This window comes from Panthera leo, chromosome E2 (genome assembly GCF_018350215.1).
Source record: "Panthera leo isolate Ple1 chromosome E2, P.leo_Ple1_pat1.1, whole genome shotgun sequence".
Taxonomy (NCBI): domain Eukaryota; kingdom Metazoa; phylum Chordata; class Mammalia; order Carnivora; family Felidae; genus Panthera; species Panthera leo.
The window spans coordinates 1,182,203-1,202,373 of NC_056693.1; the positions used below are offsets into that span (position 1 = coordinate 1,182,203).

Consider the following 20,171-nt stretch of genomic DNA (forward strand, 5'->3'; position numbering starts at 1 on the left):
ATTTGTCCAGAGAGAGCGGAGGCGGGAGCAGCCAGGGCAAGCATAACAAGGCCTGAAAGGGCCGGATGGAGACGACAGGGGAGGTGAGGGCAGTGAGGTCTGGGCAGGGGGGATGGACGCTGAGGACGAGGTAGGGCTGCGTTTGCGGCCAACTTGACGGTCGCATCTCCCAACTAGGGTTACGTTTTGTTGCCGGGAACCACGTACAGTAACAGGTTTGAAGAGGAGAAGAACGAGGGGGAGATGAGAAGGAATTGCCAGTGTTCGAGAGGAACCAGGAGGAAGTGGAGAAACCTTTAGGCAATGTTCACTCAACTCTGTGAAGCACCTAACAGGTCGCCCGGCCCCGACCAGGTAGAGAGTAGCGCGGGGGTGGGGACAGGACGAGCTATTAAGTAGGGTGGTAAGGGGAGGCCTCGTTGATATGAGCGAAGACTTGAAAAGAGAGGAGGGGCTGCTCCGGTGGGCAGCTGAGGAGGTGTGATCGAAGCAGAGGCACCGGGCGCTGGTGTGTTCGGCGGAACCGGCAGCCCGTGCCCACGGGACCGGAAGCGCGGAAGGAGCTGGTCGGGGAAGCGGCCACGGGGAAACACGGGGCCAAGTCCCGCGAGGCTCTCCGGGCCGCTGCAAGCATTTTGCCTTTTCTCAGAAAAACTGAGAAACGCTGCCGGGTTTTAACCAAAAGACTGGCATGCTCTGACTCATACGTTGACTAGTAATGTCGACTGAGGAGTTGAGAGAGTTGGCCATTTTTTTTTTTTTTTTTTCTCTCTGCACTTCTCGTGCACTTCAATTAGTTGTATGGGAGGGGTCGAGGGAGAGGAAGAGATTTTTAGGTCTTTTCCTTTAGTAACCCAGAGTGGTTTCCTGCACCCTGTCATTCCATTCTCTCTCTCATTGCAGGCCGCCTGCTGCCAATAGGCTTCTACCTACAACTCCTGTGGCAGTAGTGTTAGCACAGCCGGCAAACGTTTATGGTCACTTCCCAGCCTTCTAGTATCTTCTACAGCCACTCTAGTATTTTTGATGCTTTAGGCTCTTTTCTTGAAATCAATCCCATAGTCTCCCATTTTTCCTTTTTCCCCTTATCAACTCATTTTCTGGTTCTTTTGTAAGATGTTATTTCTGTTATTCACATCATGAATAAGGATGCTTCTCTGAGGTCCAAAGAATGGTTAATATTAATGATAAATTTGGAACAAACTTTATCATGGAAGGACATAGTCCACTCAGACTCTCTCCTCGGTCCGCAGCATCTCCTGACCTAGATCTCACTATTCATTGTCCCCCCCTCTGGGGACAGATTGTCAGTCTCCACAGATCACAGGAAAGTTTCTCTCACTAATGTCTTTCCCTTCTCGGGAGGGCATTAACCACTATGAATTGTCCCTGCTAATTGACAGAACAGACAAAAAGCTTTCCAGAGTTATTCTCAACTTCCCAGACAGGCACTGCCGTCACTGCACCAGGTGATTGGATAACGTGAGGTGAGATCAGAGAATTTCAAATTATGCCTCAGGGATTTACTGATTCCCCATCTCCCATCCTCTGTTGTGACTGTCACCACAGACCACAGGTCCAGCCTCCTTTAAAAAAAAAAAAAAAAAAAAAGGCAACACTGTGGATGACTCTCTGTATACCAGTCTGAGACGGAGGCTCAGAAGAAAAGGTCTCTGCATTGGAGTAACAACGTGTAACGTCTGCAAAGTAACTCTGCTTATCAGGGTGGTACTGGTATTGACACACGCTTCCACACATAGAGATAGGACATTTTCTAGGCATGAACCACACTTCTGAACACAGCGGCAGCTAAGAAATCCTACGTCCGTCTCTGACTCCTCGTATTTCAGTTGGTGTGATCATCAGTGTCACTGGTTGGCAAGGAGGGCATCTAGTTACTAGATGGTAATTCTGTAGTTAGAATTTCAGACTCCGCTTTAAGGATCAGCAGGAGTCATACTATTGTTACCTCCATGTGTGTGATGAGGGATACGACACTCGGTAAGTTCTCTGATCACAGGCACCCGCATGTACTTGAGTGACAGTCGTCAAAATGTAGACATTTACTGCTCTTTGTTTGAACCCTGGATGTGATTAAAGGATCATCACACAGTGATGGACAATACCTGTGGTCCTTAAAAGAACCTCTCTTGGAGAAGGGAAAGCAGTCTGAAAAGGAAATTACGCAATTAGCCCTAGCATACCCTAGCGGATGAAGTTCGAGGCCAAAGCTCGAACTTAGGTTTTCCATTATTGTCTGCTGGACCCCCCACATGCTGGTAAATAGTATGTTCCTTTGCGTATTACAGACGCAAGGGAAAGCCAATCACAGAGAACAGACCTGGTGTGCTGGTTTGACACTTATTAACAGAAATATATACGTATTGTATTTAGTGTTCTTTTTTCCCACTGATGTGTTGCGTTTGGGCCTGATGGTCTGGGCTAGCGGCTCTGTGGTGTTCATCTTGTACAGACGTATGCAGGACGTTCTCCACATTCACAGCTAAAACCTGTCCCCCAAATGCTCTGCTGAGACCAAAGTCACCCAGAGCATCCTCATCCAGGTAAGCACATTTGTCTCCATTACCTCGCTGTCTTCATCCCTCTGCCTTTTGGTTGGCTCACTCTGCTGCACCCAGTTGTGGCTGGTGAGTCTCAGTGCACTGACTGCTGTATGCCCCCCACCCTCGGTCCTCTCGTGCTCCTTTCTCTTTAGGCTCCACTTTGCCCACTATGCAAAAGAAACTATTTCCATACACTGGTCAGGTCACTACAAATGTTAGAATGTAGGTCTCTGAATACTGTCCATTTATAAATTCACCTTTCCTCCCATATATTTAAGCACTTTATGGACAAGTCGGATTGAGAACAGAGTCAGGAACAAGACAGGGTGAGCCTGACCCCTTTTTTTTTTTTTTTTCTAACTGTTTATTTATTTGAGAGAGCGCTCATGCATGAGAGGAGGAGGGGCAGAGGGAGAGGGAGACAGAGAATCCCAAGCAGGCTCTGTGCTGTCAGCGCAGAGCCTGACGCAGGGCTCCATCTCAAGAACCGTGAGATCATGACCTGAACAGAAATCAACAGTCAGGATGCTTAACTGACAAAACCCCCCAGGTGCCTCATAAAATTATTTGTAATTTAGCCAACAGCTAGGCACAAAAAAAGGGAGGTATTCTCACTTCTACTTTCCAGTACACATCCCATAACAGCAGAATAGAAGTGGGTATTTTTCTCACAAAAACAAACAAACCTCTCTTTCTTATAAGTCCTGCTAAATTTCCTGTCTCTACCCTTCTCTCCTTTTAGAATCATTTGAAACAACATGGTCATTAAATATATTCTCAGCTTTATTTGATTAAATACACAAACTCCTAAAAACATGAGATCCCATTCTCCCCTCTCATTCTTGCATGGGCTAGTAAAGACTTTAGGAATACATTTACGATAAAGCTTCTCCCCCCCACCCCAACCCCCTGCAGTTTCACTAGGAGAAGACTCTTAAGTCACTTGGGTCTCAAGTTGCTGCCACTGAGTCCAGAAGTGTTTGGTGCCACTTGGATGCCCTCAAATAAATTCCAAACACAACTGCAGAAGTAAGCTAGCTGTTTGATGATACCTTCAGAACAGTCATGGGGCATCACACAATATTTGAACAGAAGAGTGGAATTTCAAAGTTGGGTTTGCTCGTGGTTGCAATCCAGTCAGAAACTCCATATATGCGTCCCGGCAATGTTCCCTGTGCTCCAGTGGGATTGGGAGGGCTGGAAGGGAAAGGGGCCACATAAACCTGGTGCTGAGCTAGGTGGGACTGGGCAATTTGTGAAGCGTGCATGAGAAACAGCTTTCATGAGGGTGACTGATGTCAGAGCTCTGGTACGTGGGGTCACAAACTCTAGTAAAGATAGTGATGCTACTGTAACCCCCTTAAGGAGGCTACGGCTGTGCTGATTCTCGTGTGTCTCAATTCTTCTGCAACTTTTCTTTCTGAACCTATTCTCTCCTCCTTAATGCTCCTCACCTAAGCTCTCTCAGAATCAGTCCTCAGAAAAGAAGCCTTTAGTAGGAGAGTTTCCTCTGTATACTTCATTCCTTCTAAGAATCACACGGGATGTGTCCATTTTACATCCATCTTCTGCTCTGTGTTGACTGCTGAGGTCTTTTGCTGTTGTGGACGGTCATCTGTTTGTTCAGTCTGTTTCCTCATCTGTCTACCTCTGGTCTTTTGTTCATATTCTCCATCCTGGAATCAGGATATTTCACTTGACCTTTACTCTTCATCCTTTAAAGTCTTGCTGTTCTCTGTATTTGAATCTTCTTTTGATAACCGTGTTATCAATCACTAGAATCTCACTTTCATTATTTATTCAATTGACTGAAGACGTCACTGAATCAGTATATATGTGTCAATAGTACTCTCCGTGTGTGTAGCATTCCTATTTTTCTTCCACTCTTTTATTCTGTAAGAGTCAGACCATTTTCATGAGCTCTTTCTTCTGTGAGACTCACTCTTAGCCAGCATGGTTTTCTCCCTTTTTTCTCTTTTCTCTCCACTGGCTGCAGTTCTGGCTGCTTCACCTAATGTCCTTTTCCTTGCATGGTCAACTTCTCCCAAAATCATTTCATATAACCTTGATTTTCCCAGAGTCTCTGTGAAGCTTGTATAGAACGGTTGGACTCAAGTCGTCTCGGGTCCTGTGGACACCATGCTTTCATGGCATCTCAGGATGAAAAGGAGATGTTACAAAACATGATTAAAAGTAGGAAAATAATAGAAATTTAGAACATGAGTGTCTTTTCTTTGGCCTCATTTCATTTAGTCTGGTCCTCAATGATGTCCCTTCTGGACTATTATTTAGATGGCTTTATGGTACTCTTTCTGTACCTTTGAAAAAAATTTTTTTAACATTTATTTATTTTTGAGGGAGACAGAACGTGAGTGGGAGAGGGGCAGAGAGATGGAGTCACAGAATTTGAAGCAGGCTCTAGGCTCTGAGCTGTCAGCACAGAGCCCGACAAGGGGCTTGAACTCACGAACCACAAGATCGTGACCTGAGCCCAAGATGGACGCTTAACCGACTGAGCCACCCAGGTGCCCCATAACCATTAATTTTCAAAAAGGCAGTTCCATGAAAGACAAAGGTTGAAGTGCTCCAAACTGAAAGAGGCTGAGATACATAACAAAATCTACGACTCTAGAATGGATCATGGATCAGAAAAGATTACAACGAAAATATCTCTAGCAATTGGTAAAAATGGAAGTGTTTGTTAGATACCATTTATCGATGTTAAATTTCCTAAACTTGATAGCAACACGGTTGCTATGATGCTTAGATGATAAACATAAAAGTATTATGGGGTGCTAGATGGGAGTGAGCATGTTACTAATGTGTAAACACTAGGTGATGGGTGTTCAAGGGCATATTGGTGTTCACTGAAGTATTATTATGACATTTCTAGACATCTGAAACTTTTCTAGAAGAAAATGTAAGAACAGGGGTGCCTTGGTGGCTCAGTTGGTTAAGTGTCCAACTCTTGATTTCAGCTCAAGTAATGATCTCACAGTTCATGAGATCAAGCCCCACATTGGGCTCTGACAGCATGGAGCCTGCTTGGGAATCTCTCTCTCAAGATAAATAAACATTAAAAAGTATATAAGCACAATGTTTCCTGCAAGAAAGTATTAAAATGCTTTAATCTTCTGCTTCTATTATCACTAGTTTCTTCAAGTATCTCAGTTTACTCCTCAGGATACTCTGGTACAAGTTCAATATGTTCCCTTATCTCTATGTAGGAATAAAGGAGTTTTTAGATTGGCGGGGGGGGGGGTGGGGGGGGTGGGGGGGTGGGAGGGGGTAGGGGTACATTTAGTAGGACCCAAGAATCTGTTCTGCCTTAATGGATATAAATAAAATATCCTGTCATAATAACAAACCACAGAAAATACATGATTAGCCCTCGTTACATGTCTTGACTATTCTTGGCCATATGCTTATTTTTAATACTAGTTTCAAAGTAAGCTTTTCAACTCCCCTGGGAAAAAAAAAATTTAAGAATTTTAACTGTAATTTCATTAACTCTATATAGATTATTAAAATACCTATTGACAGTAGTTCTGTGCCAGGTGCTAACATATAAAAGCATAATGTATAAGTGATGACACGAGAGGTCAATGCCACCGAAAGAAAACGTTCATGTCCCTCACAACCCCCCTAGAAGTGGGAGGCAGGGCATGTATTCACAGAAGGAACACCAGATTTGGGTCATAAAACAGAAGTAGGAGCCCAGGGAGAGCCTAGGCCAGAAGACTCTACTGGGGGTTTCTGAAGAAAACATAAGGCACGGCAGGGTGAACACTTTAGGAATGACTAGTCTGCGTAATTTTGGCGGGTTCTGAATCATAAGGGTGGTCTTTGAGTTGCCAGGCGGACTGGCCCTGGGATGACCGAGGCTGAGGAACATGGCCTCCTGGTGTTCACATACAAACAGAGGAGCCTGTGGGGTGGTGTTTCGATGACCCAAAATGCAACGGCAACTGGGTGTGGAGGGTCACAAGCTCAGGGTCTATGTGAGCCTCCACTTCCAGAACGGCCCGGCACATAGCCAGTCACTTGTGGCTTCCCCCACCACCCCCGTTGTGGTTTTAATGGTGTACGGCACAAGGTGGAGAGGGGGTTTCTTGTGTCAGAAGCCCTCGAACAACTAATGCCCATCCAAAGTATTAGATCCCAGGAGGCGCGAGGCTGCCAAAGCCTCTAAGGAAACGAGTTTACGAGGGCGGCAGCAGGAATGCCTGCTGATCTGAATTTGGAAGTGAGATCTGTAACGAGGAGTATGTCGGCACTAGAACCCAAAGGACTAAACGACGCTGGACTTCCATGTCCTCAATAAGTGTGTCAAGTGAGTCTCCTTGGAGGAGGACAGCATCAATGTAGTGTCACACCTGTGCTTTTGGAGAAAGGTGGACGTGTGCAGACTGATGGCAGAGCTGTCATTGTAGCCCGTGTGTGAACTGGGAAAAGTCTTGTGTCCCCGTTGCAAGTGGAAACAAACTGCGTTTGAGAGGCGGTTAAAATAGGCTTAAATAAACAGAACACGTCAGCCAAATCTACAAGCACAAAATACTGATCAGTTACCGATTAACAGAATCAGTAATTTTAATAATATTGGGCATGGGGCCTTCATGGATGGGACCACAGCATCCCGGCCGTAGAAATTCATCACGAGGAACCCAGTTATTTCCAGAATCCAGAAAAAGCAAAACTGGGCTGTCAAGTGGTAGAACAGTGGGGAAACCACCCCCTCATCAACTAGTCTTCACACAGTAAGTTTTAACCCTTGAAGGTCTTATTTTAACTTACATTGGGCCATGTTAATATTCCAAATAGGCATTATGGTGTCTCCTTTTATCAAGTCAATTTGGAACCGTTAAAGGCTTTAATTCATTATTTTGTCAGAGTGTCCATACCCGATTTTAAAGCAATGGGTCCTATGACTATGGGAAATTGAGGCAAGGCTACCAAGGCATACTCGCTTTTCCTCCAATTTTATGTTTATTTACTTTTTGTTTGTTTATTTACTTTCTAAGGCAACAAAGGGCACAACATTTAAATTTAGTGGGATCCTCAGATGTAACCAGAATATTCTTAAGTAACAGTATCAATTAAGTCCATGGAGTTGTCATTTGGTGCATTTTAGCAAATGTTAAAGTACCTTTAGAACCTAGGTTTTACGGGGCACCTGGGTGGCTCAGTGGGTTAAACGTCCGACTTTGGCTCAGGTCATGATCTCACGGTTCATGGGTTTGAGCCCCGCGTTGGGCTCTGTGCTGACAGCTTAGAGCCTGGAGCCTGCTTCAGATTCTGTGTCTCCCTCTCTCTCTGCCCTTCCCCTGTTCAAACTCTTTTTGTCTCTCTCAAAAATAAAAAGCATTTAAAAAAAAAAAAGAATCTAGGTTTTATAGGCACAAAACCCAATCAGTCTCTTTTTTTTACCTTTTTGTTACAGAAATTTGTTAGTGTATAAATTCTGGATTTTTAATTTTTTTTTTTGAGGTTTTTAATTCTTAAATGGGGTCACATTGCAGCACTCTGCTATAACATATATGAACACACAACTTATTATATATGAATGTTAGAGTATTAAACATATGTATACATTATTACTCTCTTTCCCTGTTACCTCAGGGTGTGTTTCTTAAACAAGTCACTGAGGGCTGGCACTGTTTGCTACTAGTCCTGGCATCTGCTCAGCACGTAGGGTTGAGTCCCTCCAAACTCGGGCTTGCAGCTGCCTCAAGAGCAATCTTTACTCCTCTTTCCTTTGTCTCTACCTCTGATTCACGCTTTGAGTTGCCTGAAGGTGACTTCTTTACTCTGTGTCTCGGGCTTACAAGAAAAAAGGGGGCATGGGGGTAAGCTAAGGGGCCTGGTGCTCCCAGGCCAACTCTCCCCTGGACAGCTCATCTCCCCATTTTCTTTTAAAGTGGGCTTCACACCCAGCACAGAACAAACACAATGCGGGGCTTGAACTCACAACCCTGAGATCAAGCCCTGAGCTGAGAACAAGAGTCAGATGCTTAACGGACTGAGCCATCCGGTGCCCCCTCATTTTTTTTTCCTTAGGCAAAATCTTTTAGAATGACTTTGTCTCTAGGCAGCTGTCTATACTCCCCACCCCATTTCCCCTTTTGTCTCCTGTATGTCCCCCAGTGTTTTCCTTTTTTCCCTTTTGGGTGTCTATTGGCCCAGCTCCTCGTGGTCCCAATCGCCCTCAGAGGGGCCGGGGTCTACATGCAAAAGAGCAATGTGGGCAGCATCCTGACTCGGGGAGCTCTGGCTTACGGAGACTCCTAGCTCGTTACCAGGCAGCGGCACCTACAAGGGCCCCAGCAGTGACAGGGACATCTGTCGTGTCTAACGAGCAGAGAAGCCTCAGGTGCTTAAGGGGGAGTGCTGGTTTTTCTTTTCACCTTTTGAAAATTTAACAGGAGTCACAAGTGTCCAAGGATGGGATCCCTTATATCCTACTTGGTTGGGGGACGGATCGTGACAACAGTAAAGCAAGCAACAAGGGATGTGCCTTTGAAACATTTACTTCTGGCTTCCCATGAGGAGGACAGCCCTCGGTGCTAGGCAGCCCCGGCAGCCCCCTGCAAATCCCAGGGACCCACGCCTGGTTGAAAGCAGATCTATAGCTCATGGGGACCAATACCCAGACTCCCCGCAAGGAATGCCCTTGAGAAGGGCAAGCCCAGGAGCCCTCTGCAGACCTCAGCACCGGTGGGCAGGCTGACCAGACTCAACCCCAACACAGCCCCATTGGAGGAAGCCTATTCTCGCTTCCTTGTGGGAGCCTTTGCCAGACACCCAAATACCCCAGGTCACTGCCAGGAACTCAGGGTCAAATGAGGTTTGGCCCAGCGGACCATGATGTTCCAGGTAAAGCACCAACCTAGGGAACTACAGCCACCGCCAACCTGGACCCAGCACCTAGGACACGAGCGGACCCCAGAGCCGCGTGCCTCCAAGGTTCTCTTACGGTTCAGGTTGGAACGTCACGGCGGCACACGGCAGGCACAGAAAGCAGCAGTGGCGGCGGCTAGCTGCGCCCTCCCGAGGGAAGCATCTGCAGCCTGAGATGTCCGGGCGGGCAGCCACGGCCCTCACTGCACCTGTTCCGTGTACAAAGGTGCCCGAGTAGTGACAGAGGTCAGCACCACTGAAGGAAGAGCCAGGCAGAGCCACAGAAGGAAGACCAGGTTTGGGTCAAGAAGCACGAGCCAGGGGAGAACCTGGGCCAGAAGACTTTCCCGGGGTTTCTGAGAAGGCAAGGCGAGGCAAGGCCAGGGGAGCAGGTTAGGACTGGCTGGTTGGAGTTACCTCAGCAGGCTTCAGGCCCAGGTATGGTCCCTACTTGCCTGGCACCTGGTCCTGGAGTGACCCAGGCCGAGGAATACTGCCTGGTGGGGTGCGTGGGCCACACGGAGGAGGTGTGGCTCTAGACTGGTCTGTTTGCACAGCAGAGACACGCTCCCGGCTGGGCCCTCTGGTATCACCAAGAATTGGCCAGCCCCAGCCAAAAGGTTATTTAAGATATAAAAGTATCAAAATGTACAGAAAATAATGATTAATACAACAGCGTCACTCCTCTTGGATAAACTTTATCACCGAAATTCACTCCTTTAGCCTTCACAGTGATGCTGAGTATGCATATCTCCAGAGAAACTTGGAAAATTGGGTACAGAATGCTACCTGAGAGGAAGGAGAACAGTCCGCTTTAGTGAAATGCTCCTACACATTCCACTGCAAACCACACACGCAAAAGACCACAAAACATACACACAGAAACACAAGCTACAGGGACACTCAGTGCCCGCTGGGAAGCTGTGAGTACAAGTCTCCACGCCCTTCACAGGGAGCAAAGCTCGAGTGGACATTGTCAAGTTTAGTGTGTTTGGTCAGCAAAGAGGGAGGACAATCCACCCAGCCTGCAGAGGGAACATGAGGAGACATCAAAGGTCCGCCGAATGCTGTGGCCCAAGCGGCAGGAATGGGCACTCTAGGATCCCAATGCTGGCCACCTCTCGTGGCCCCAGTGGGTGAGGGGTCCTCCTTCCTGGTGCAGGAAAAGTTCTCTCTCAAAATCAAAGAAGCCTAACAAGCCCTGGGCTTCTCTCCCCCTCTCTCCCCTTTTACAAGGATTCAAGAAACATTAGAATGGCTAACGTTGTTAAAAAGACTAATTATACCAAATATTGATGAGGTTGTAGGGAAAAGACACTCACGCTACTGGTGGGGGCGTGAAATTACATACCCGCTTTAGAACACAGTCGGCAGCTTCCTAAAAAAACCCCCAAACATCCAACTACCCTCTGACTTAGGCACGATACTCCTAGGTATGAACTCAAAAGAAATGAAACATATTTCCATGAAGACTTCACATAAATGTCTGTGGCAGCTTTATCTTAAGAGCCAGGAACTGAAAACAATCCAAATGCTAATGAACAGACGAATGCACAAATGGTGTGATATCCGCAGAGTATAAAGTATCGACCTATACGCTACACGACTCAAAAGAAAAGCAATACCGGGGCGCCTGGGCGGCTCAGTCGATTGAGCGTCCAACTTCGGGTCATGGCATGATCTCGCGGTTCGTGGGTTCGAGCCCCGCGTCGGGCTCTGTGCTGACAGCTGAGCCTGGAGCCTGCTTCAGATTGTGTCTCCCTCTCTCTCTGCCCCTCGCCCACTCACACTCTCCCTCCCTCTCGAAAATAAACATTAAAATTTTTTTTAAAAGAGAAGCAAAATCTGACTATTCTTGACACAGCAGAGATAAACATCAAAAATAATTGTGCCGTATAAAAGAAACCACCTAAGAAAGGACTCGATTTATATGAAATTCTGAAAAAGGCAAACTCCTCTATACTGAATAAAATAAGCACATTTACCCAGATGCCAAGTATCGTCCACTCCCCAACATTTCCAAAAACATTTCCAACAGTCCTAAAGAATCCTGACCATCAAAGTCAGAAGACAGCTGCCACCAAGTAGGCAGGTCACTTACTGTGAGTGAGCTCAGCTTTGTGAGGCACTCCCTGCAGCGGGCACATTTTGCTTACTTTGTTGAGCAGCAGATATGGGGAGAAAAAACTGAGCGAGACATCCCAGGGCCTGGAACAGGACAGGCACGTGGTCAGTGTTTAGGACATGTTAGCTCTGGCTGTTGTTTTATTTTGTTTTGTGTTTACTAATTTATCTCTTTAAAGTGACACATATTTTATTTTTCCTAAATTATTATATTCTTTCCAGAGCTCTGGTAAATGGGAAAAAATTTTCCTTGCCATAAAGAATAAGTTGCCATGAAAACACAACAATAAAATCAAAATAATGCTACTACGTCCCAGCAAGCTCATGGGGCCTCCTCGGGACTGCTCCCGGCTAGCAGAAAGGGAAATTAGTAATGTGTAGAGGGGTACGCAGACTCAGCACTAAACCCAGACTTTCTCCTGAGGCCAATCGGGGGAACGACAACGGAGAGGGCTGGCTGCAGGAGTGCCCACCCATGCCACGTGAAGACATGTCCGTGCGCCCTCTAAAAGCATCCCCCGTACGCGTGGAGGACTATGGCCCGGGCCTTAAGGAAACAGGGATGACTGCACAGGCACCTGCTGTGCTCCCATCAGCGCACTGTCAGACCTGCAGTGACAGAGGAGGGGGCTGTTCCTTCCAAACCGGGCTGCCCCCGCCACATCGTCCTTGGTCCAAGGGACACTGTACGATGACTGTGTGGCCCACCCACCAGGCTTTGCAGCGTCCCTAGAACATGCCTGCCCCACGAGTCTCTGTGGTGCGTTAGTACCCTCTGTGTCCCCGGGCTTGCTAGGTCACCTCAATGCCTCCACCTATGTCCTAGGTCGCTGGTGAGTTTTACATATCCCAGGTGTGCATGCCTCGTGTCCATCACACACCGTTTGTGCCGTGGATATGGTGTTCGCACACGGGTTCACACTGTGTTGAGGATGTCAGCGTCGCACATCTGTCACACGTGTTCCCAGGGTTTATGTCAGGTATGGCCAGGAAGCGCTAAGGACTATCAGCATCGCACTCCTGACACACAGAGTCCCCCAGATCTGAGCATGTGTGTCCCCAGGCTGCGCTACAGTGTCATCACCACACATCCATCCCATCCGATGCCTGAATACGCTTCCAGGTTATGCAACTGCCAGGCACCCATCTGCCAGGACCAGACCTCAAACACTCATCAGTATCTAGTGCACGGGAAATTTGGGGGAAGGGTCAGCACATTATGAGATACAGGGAGTCAAATCTAGAATGCCTCAAACTGTTATGGACACGTGGCTCATCACTTCAACAAGTAAACAAAAAAGAGATAAGGGGCATCCGGGTGGCCCCAGTTGGTTGGGCATCTGACTCTTGATTTCAGCTCAGGTCATGATCTCATGGTCCATGAGATTGAGCCCTGTGTCGGGCTCCACACACTCAAGCCTGCTTGAGATTCTCTGTCCCTCTCTCTCCACCCCTCCCCTGCTTATGTGCATGTTCTCTCTTCTTCTCTCTCAAAATAAATAAGTAAACTTTAAAAATAAATAAATACAAATAAAAGAGAAGCGGTATCTAGAGGTTAATAGACCTGCAAAACACATTCTACATCCTGAGTGTGACTACTCTGCCTGAAAAATCAAATGCATTTTTGAGAAAATGGGTAAAATTCATCACTGAATTTTTCATATTTATCACAATTTACAGTATTTTTATTACACGAGAAAGTTATTTGCATTATAAAAAAACTCTTAACGTTTTAGAAAAGCATTGCATTAAAAACCATGATGTCTGGGAGCGCCTAGGTGGCTCAGTTGGTTAAGAGTCCAATTTCAGGGGCGCCTGGGTGGCTCAGTAGGTTAAGCTTCTGACTTCGGCTCAGGTCATGATCTCGCGGTCTGTGAGTTCAAGCCCTGCGTTGGGCTCTGTGCTGACCGCTCAGAGCCTGGAGCCTGTTTCAGATTCTGTGTCTCCCTCTCTCTCTGACCCTCCCCCGTTCATGCTCTCTGTCTCAAAAATAAATAAATGTTTAAAAAAAAAAAAAATTTAAAAAAAAAAAAGAGTCCAACTTCAGCTCAGGTCATGATGTCACGGTTTGTGAGTTTGAGCCCCACGTGGGGCTCTGTGCTGACAGCTTGGAGCCTGGAGCCTGCTTCGGATTCTGTGTCTCTCTCTCTGTCCCTCCCCTGCCCACAGTCTGCCCCTCTCTCTCTCAGAAATAAACAAACATTAAAAACAAACAAAACAAAAAACCCCACCATGATGTCTGGGTTTCGTGGGTAAAATAACTCACTGATATACATGAAGGGAGATGAAACAAGAATGACCCTAAATAATGATAGAAGACTAAGGGTCCATAATCTTTTCCATTCTGTGTATATTTGAAAGTAGCCATTAAAAAGGGTAGAATATGTCCTTGTATTAGTAATTCTATGTTGGGAAGATTATCTTTAATTTATTTTATTTGAGAGAGAGAGAGAGAGAGAGAGAGAGAGAGAGAAAGAGCATGCACATGTGAGTTGGGGAGGAGGGGGGGCAGAGAGAGAGAATCTTAAGCAGGCTTCAAGCTCAGCACAGAGCCCAATGAGGGGCTCAATCCCATGACCCTGGGATCACAACCTGAGCTGAAATCAAGAGTTGGCCACTCAACCAACTGAGCCACCCAGGTACCCCTGGTTTATCTTTTTTTTTTTTTTCCTTTTTTTAGAGAGAGAGGAGGAGAATGAATTTTAAAAGCGCACAAGGAAGCTTTTGTTTTTATGAATCAAAACGTCCAAATACACATTTTAAACATGCGCATTTTAGTCAATTATACATCAGCCAAACTTGAAGTCACAAATACTCAAATAGTGTCACTCCCTGATCACTTTACTGTTTTCGTATCACATGCGGTCCGGAGGCCATCTGTGGGTACTCTATCAATAGGGTAGAAATAGAATGGCGTGCTACTGCCAACTTTTCCCAACCCCGTTTGGGGACATCATGTCGGCAGTTTGAAATTGGTCATCATGGGAGAACTTATACCAAGAAAGTCAGCAAATGCTAAAAACTAAGGCTTAATTTATCGTATTATTGAATACAATATATGGAATGTCTACGCCTAGAAAAGTGACGGAAGGGCGCCTGGGTGGCTCAGTCAGTTAGGCGTCCCACTTCTGCCCAGGTCATGATCTCGCGGTCTGTGAGTTTGAGCCTCCCACCGGGCGCTCTGCTGTCAGCCGGCCGTCAGCAGAGAGCCCGCTTCAGATCCTCTGTCCCCACTCTCTCTCTGCCCCTCCCCTGTACATGTGCATGAGCTCTCTCTCGAGAATATATAAAAATATAAAAATAAAATAAATATTTTAAAAAGTGATGGAAAGTATGCTAATAAATCGTATAGGTGGCCACTACCTTGTGCATATCCCCCCAAGGAGAATACCCATAAAGAAAAAATGACAGAATATTCTTCGAGTATTCAAAAACAACTATTCCATGCAGCAAAGAAGTTGCCCACATTACTGAAGAACAAAGAATATTCCAACCTAAGTCTGTTTTGTTTCATCTTATTTGTTAACTAAACAGAAAATAACCAAATTTCATAAGAGAGAAAATAGTCCACAGGTAAGAAGAGGCAGTTTACTAAAAAAGATAAACAGCAAACACATGAAATAATGCTCAACACCATAAATCCTTAGGGAAATACAATGAAAACAAATGAGATAACAATACTTATTTTAAAAAGGTGAAATTAAAAAGTCAATCTTACCAGGCACTGACAAGGGTGCGAAGGAGTTGGAAGTCTCACATGCTGCTGGTGGAAATGCAAAAAGACACAATCATTTTAGATCACTGCTTGGCAATTTTTAAAAAGGAGTTAAATATTTACCTACCCCATGACTCAGGCAGTGCACTAGGAGTCATTAAAATAGGAGAAATGAAACACATATCCATATAAAGAATTATAAACAAATGTTTACACCAGCTTTATCTGCAAAAACTCAACACTGGAAATAATCCAAATATCCATCAACAGATGAATGGATAAATGCAGCTGATGACACATCAAAGAGAAAGCTACTCAGAAATTAGAATAAATGATTCATACAGGCACCATTTAGGATTCTCAACGCAGCATCAAGAAAACAGAAAAAAAGAGCAAACACTTTATGGTTAATCATAAATTCTAGAAAATGCAATCAATTTTATTTTATTATTTTTTTAAACTTTTATTTATTTTTGAGACAGACAGAGACAGAGCATGAACAGGGGAGGGGCAGAGAGAGAGGGAGACACAGAATCTGAAACAGGTTCCAGGCTCTGAGAGGTCAGCACGGAGCCCGACGCGGGGCTTTAACTCACGGACCGTGAGATCGTGACCTGAGCCGAAGTCGGACGCTTAACCGACCGAGCCACCCAGGCGCCCCAAAAAATGCAATCAATTTTAAAAGAACGCAAATCAATGGTTGCCTGGAGGGCCAGAGAGAGATTATAAAAGGGAGAAAGGAAAACATGCAGGTGACAGACATGCTCATTATCACTGCTAACAGTGACGGTTTCCTAAGTGTACACAGGTCAAAACTCACCATGTTGTAATGCTTTAAATACGTTCAATTTAGTCTATGTTTATTATGCCTTAACTTAATACAGCTTTCAGAAGTGGTTCACAGTAAAAATCCAAATCTCCCACCCTTCAGAACATCAGGTCTGGGAACTCTGTATTGACTCCACTGTCTCACTCATGCCTGAGGGTCAGCCTTTCCTCAGTGGCAGTTAATGCTGGCCAACAGTGAAAGCCATTTCCACCAGAGTAAGGGCATTGCTAGCTGGGTCACAATAGCCATATCCCCAGAGTACAGGATCTCCCTTCTCCCCTGCCTTCTTCTGTTGCCTGTACAGCAACGGCCTTGAGGTTAACAGCTCAGATTGGCTACAGGAACCCACAAACCCCTGGTCTGCCAATGACTTCAGCCACACAAGATAAACCCACCTGGAGATCCTGAGATTTCTGTACACTCGCAGCCTGCAGTCAGTCACCGAAACACCTGTGGGTGCACACCCGGGGGAGGCGCACTCCACGTACCCTGCGGCAGTCTCCTCCACGCTCTATTGATAGTGTTTCTGTGCCAATTATGGGTTCCCTTGCCCCTGCAGTCTTACAGCCAGCGACACTGGCCTACTGAGCTCTGGGTATCAGGGTGCACAGCTCCTCTGCAGGACCTGGGGCTGATTTTCCTCAGCACTGCTGGGCACTGAGGTAGCCCGTGAACAAGGAAAATTTCACGTTGTCTCCAAAAGCACGGGTGTTGTCACAACTGCCCCTTTCTCAGGGTGACCTCTGGCATCCAGGCAAAAACTCAGGACCACAGAGCAGTCTTTCCTAGGAGGTCCTGGCAGCAACGCAGACTATGATACAACTGGAGAGCACTACACTCTACCATCACACTGTCCCCTCTGAGGCACCAACGTTTGCATCCCCTCACAACTTTCCACTTCAAGTTGGCAGTCCTTCAAGCTACCCTACACTGTGGACAGAGTTTCTAAGATTAAAGGTGCTTAAACAGAAAGGCCTTTAGTATTGCACAAACCAGCCAAAGCTGTGCGACAGTTTCCGGTTCGATGACTTGGAAGCTGGAAAACCTCATCAAGAGCACTCCCTGAGACCAGTTAGATCTCTCAAAAATCTAGTTCTTCTGCGCAGGCCATCAGCAGAACCCAGATAGTGTTCTAGAGGCCAACAGAGGGTCAAATCCACGTGCTAACTTGTCAAGAGAGAAGGGAATGAAGATCTCATAAGGCTCAGGATACTCTTGATTTCCTCTAGCACATGGGAGAGCAGAGGTCAGCTTTGACAAGCAGACCAAGGTGACTGACGCACACTGTGGGGACTGGCCACGTGGTAGAGCTGAAGTGGCTGCTGCCACCGAAACTGGTAGTGACATCAACCTGGCAAGGAGCTTGGACAGGTTGTACATGCTTCCCGCATAACTGAAACTTACAGGGAAATCTCCAGTCTGTAGATGTTTTCAGATCTATAAAATTCAGTTCAGGCAGATGGCTCAAGAGGCTTTCCTCCACCACAATTAAACTAAGTAAGGAAAGGGCACATTCTCTGCATCTGTTTCACTTTGTGAGAACTCTTTGGTGTTGACTGAGCTGAGTTTGCAGCTAAAGGATTTCTCATTCACTGCAGGTGAGCTCTCCTATGTCGAAGGAGGCCAGAGCTCTGGCTAAAGGATTTCCCACACTCATTGCACTCATAAGGCTTTGCTCCAGAGTGAACTGTCTGGTGTCGAACGAGGTGGGTTTTACGGCTGAAGGATTTCCCACATTCACCGCATTCATACGGCTTTTCTCCAGTGTGAACTCTTTGGTGTTGAATGAGGACAGATTTCTGGCTAAAGGACTTCCCACATTCATTGCACTCATAAGGCCTTTCTCCAGTGTGAACTCTTTGGTGTTGAATGAGGACAGATTTCTCACTAAAAGATTTCCCACATTCAATGCAATCATAAGGCCTTACTCCAGTGTGAACTCTCCAGTGTCTCATGAGGTGGGTTTTACAACTAAACGATTTCCCACATTCAGTGCATTCATAAGGCCTTGCTCTAGCGTGAGCTCTCTTGTGGCGAAGAAGGCCAGAACTTTGGGTAAATGATTTCCCACATTCAATGCATTTGTAAGGCCTTTCGTTAGTATGAACTCTCAGGTGTTTAATAAGGATAGATTTTTGGATAAAGGACTTCCCACATTCACTGCACTCGTACGGCCTCTCTCCAGTATGAACTCTTTGGTGTTGAATGAGGTCAGATTTCTGGCTGAAAGATCTGCCACATTCTATGCACTCATAAGGCTTTGCTCCAGTGTGAACTCTCCAGTGTCGAATGAGATGGGTTTTGCGACTAAAGAACCTCCCACATTCACTACACTTGTAAGATCTTTCTGCGGTGTGAATTTTCTGGTGCTGAAAAGGTCTGTATTTACAGCTGACGTCTTTTCCACATTTGCTACATTCGTCAAGACCTTCTCCATCGTGGAATCTCTGGTGGTCAAGAGTGTGAGTGTTGCTGAAAGCTGTCCTGCATTTGATCCACTTGTGACTTATTCCGCTGGTAAAGGGCTCCCCACACTCAATGCTGCTCTGGGGCTTCTCGCTATTGGGCATATCCAGGTGCTGGAGAGGGCCTGAGGGAGCTAGAAAGTCCTTTCCACCTTCCCCACTGGCAAAGGGCCTCGCTGACACGTGGAATCTGCAGCTCGTCACTAACAAGGCACTGTCCATATCCATTTTGAACATTTTCTCTCCACTGTCATGCTTTTGATACTGGTGAAGGTTTGCACCAAACCAGAAGCCTCTGGTCGCCCCACCCAAGTATGATGTCTGCCCAGAACATGCCGCTCGGAGCTCAGAAGGTTGCAAATTGTCTTTCAAGACTGGGACACAATTCTCACAGAGGTGAGTCTTCTGGATTGATGAACCTGTCTTAGAAGTCCTGACCTGTGACACTCTTTCTACAGAAACACTCTGCTCAGAAGGTACTTCCTCATTCTCTGCTCCACACCAACAATCTGAAAGCAGAGAAATGCTGATAAAGTATACTTTACCTCTGAGGAAGAGAGGGAAGTCCCATCAAAAATGTGTGTCAAAAATATACTTTCAAACCAAAGACAGAATCCACGGGTATAATTTCAGAATGGGGCACCAATTTGAAGGGAGGGCTGCTTTGCAGTACTGGGCCTCTAAAGATGACAGAATGAGGGAGACCTTTTGGGACAAAGGGCACAAGTAGGGGGTGCCACACAGGGAGGGGAGGCAGGATCACTAATTCACTCCTATGCCAACAGCCTTCAGCAGGAACTTGTTGTCTGGGGACAAGTCTGCGCTACTAAGAACGATGGTTCTGCCCAGGCCCAAGGAAATACCAGTGGAACTGAGTATCTGGTGTTCAAGGACAATTTAAGGATATGTGCACACGTCACAACACATTACGTACAGGAGAACTGCAGACCACGTGGTGGAGAGGAACAAGTGATGGAGGTCAGAAAGCCGGGGACAGCCAGGAATAGAAGTCACAGATGAAATGTGACTCAGAGTCAGAAAAGCATAGAGTATGCAGAAAAAAGGTGTAGAAATGATGTGTCCAGTGGCACCTGCACCGAAACGCTGGTGAACACAGGGCGGGTTCCTGGTATACTTTAAACACAGCCCTGATGTCAGGCCCCTTCCAGCAGCTGCCACTCACCAGGCCAGGCCTTCTCTGAGACCGCCGGGCCAAGTCCACCCTGCGAAGCAGCCAGCACCCTCCTCAGACTCCCAGTTGGAGAACTACGTAGGACCTGAGTGAGGCAAGTCCTTAGGGAAAGACAGGACAGGTGAGGGGTCAGCACCAGCCCAGAGCAACTAGGAAATGTCGGACCACAGAAAGGAACACTGCAATTAAAATCTCAAAGCACGGTCTTTCAAGAAAGGTCTAAGGACCACGTAAGTAGGGACCATGACGATGTTTACAATTCCTGATATAGGCAATCATAAGGAAATCTTTAAAAGTTCTCATCACAAGGAAAAAATATCTGCAACTCTGTATGGTGATGAACGTTCATTACACGTAATGTAGTAAGCATTCCACAACATATACA

General features: G+C 46.3%; 2 protein-coding genes across 5 annotated transcripts in view; both read right to left on the reverse strand.

Annotated features, from left to right (window-relative positions):
* Positions 1-20,171, reverse strand: part of LOC122208947 (zinc finger and SCAN domain-containing protein 4-like) — a 197,679-nt gene that overhangs the window by 108,853 nt on the left and 68,655 nt on the right. The gene's annotated exons all lie outside the window — the stretch shown is intronic.
* Positions 1-20,171, reverse strand: part of LOC122208946 (zinc finger protein 530-like) — a 36,534-nt gene that overhangs the window by 13,036 nt on the left and 3,327 nt on the right. The window contains exons 3-6 of one of the 4 annotated variants that reach the window (XM_042920405.1): positions 16,525-19,103; positions 15,304-15,345; positions 11,563-11,669; positions 3,332-4,718 (exon numbers count right to left, since the gene is read on the reverse strand). In XM_042920405.1, the coding sequence (XP_042776339.1) occupies positions 17,719-19,103 (1,385 nt within the window). In that variant the 3' untranslated portion in view covers positions 3,332-4,718; positions 11,563-11,669; positions 15,304-15,345; positions 16,525-17,718. Of the gene's footprint in view, positions 1-3,331; positions 4,719-11,562; positions 11,670-15,303; positions 15,349-16,524; positions 19,104-20,171 lie in introns of those variants that run through there. The other 3 variants (XM_042920407.1, XM_042920406.1, XM_042920408.1) reach the window with 3 other exon arrangements.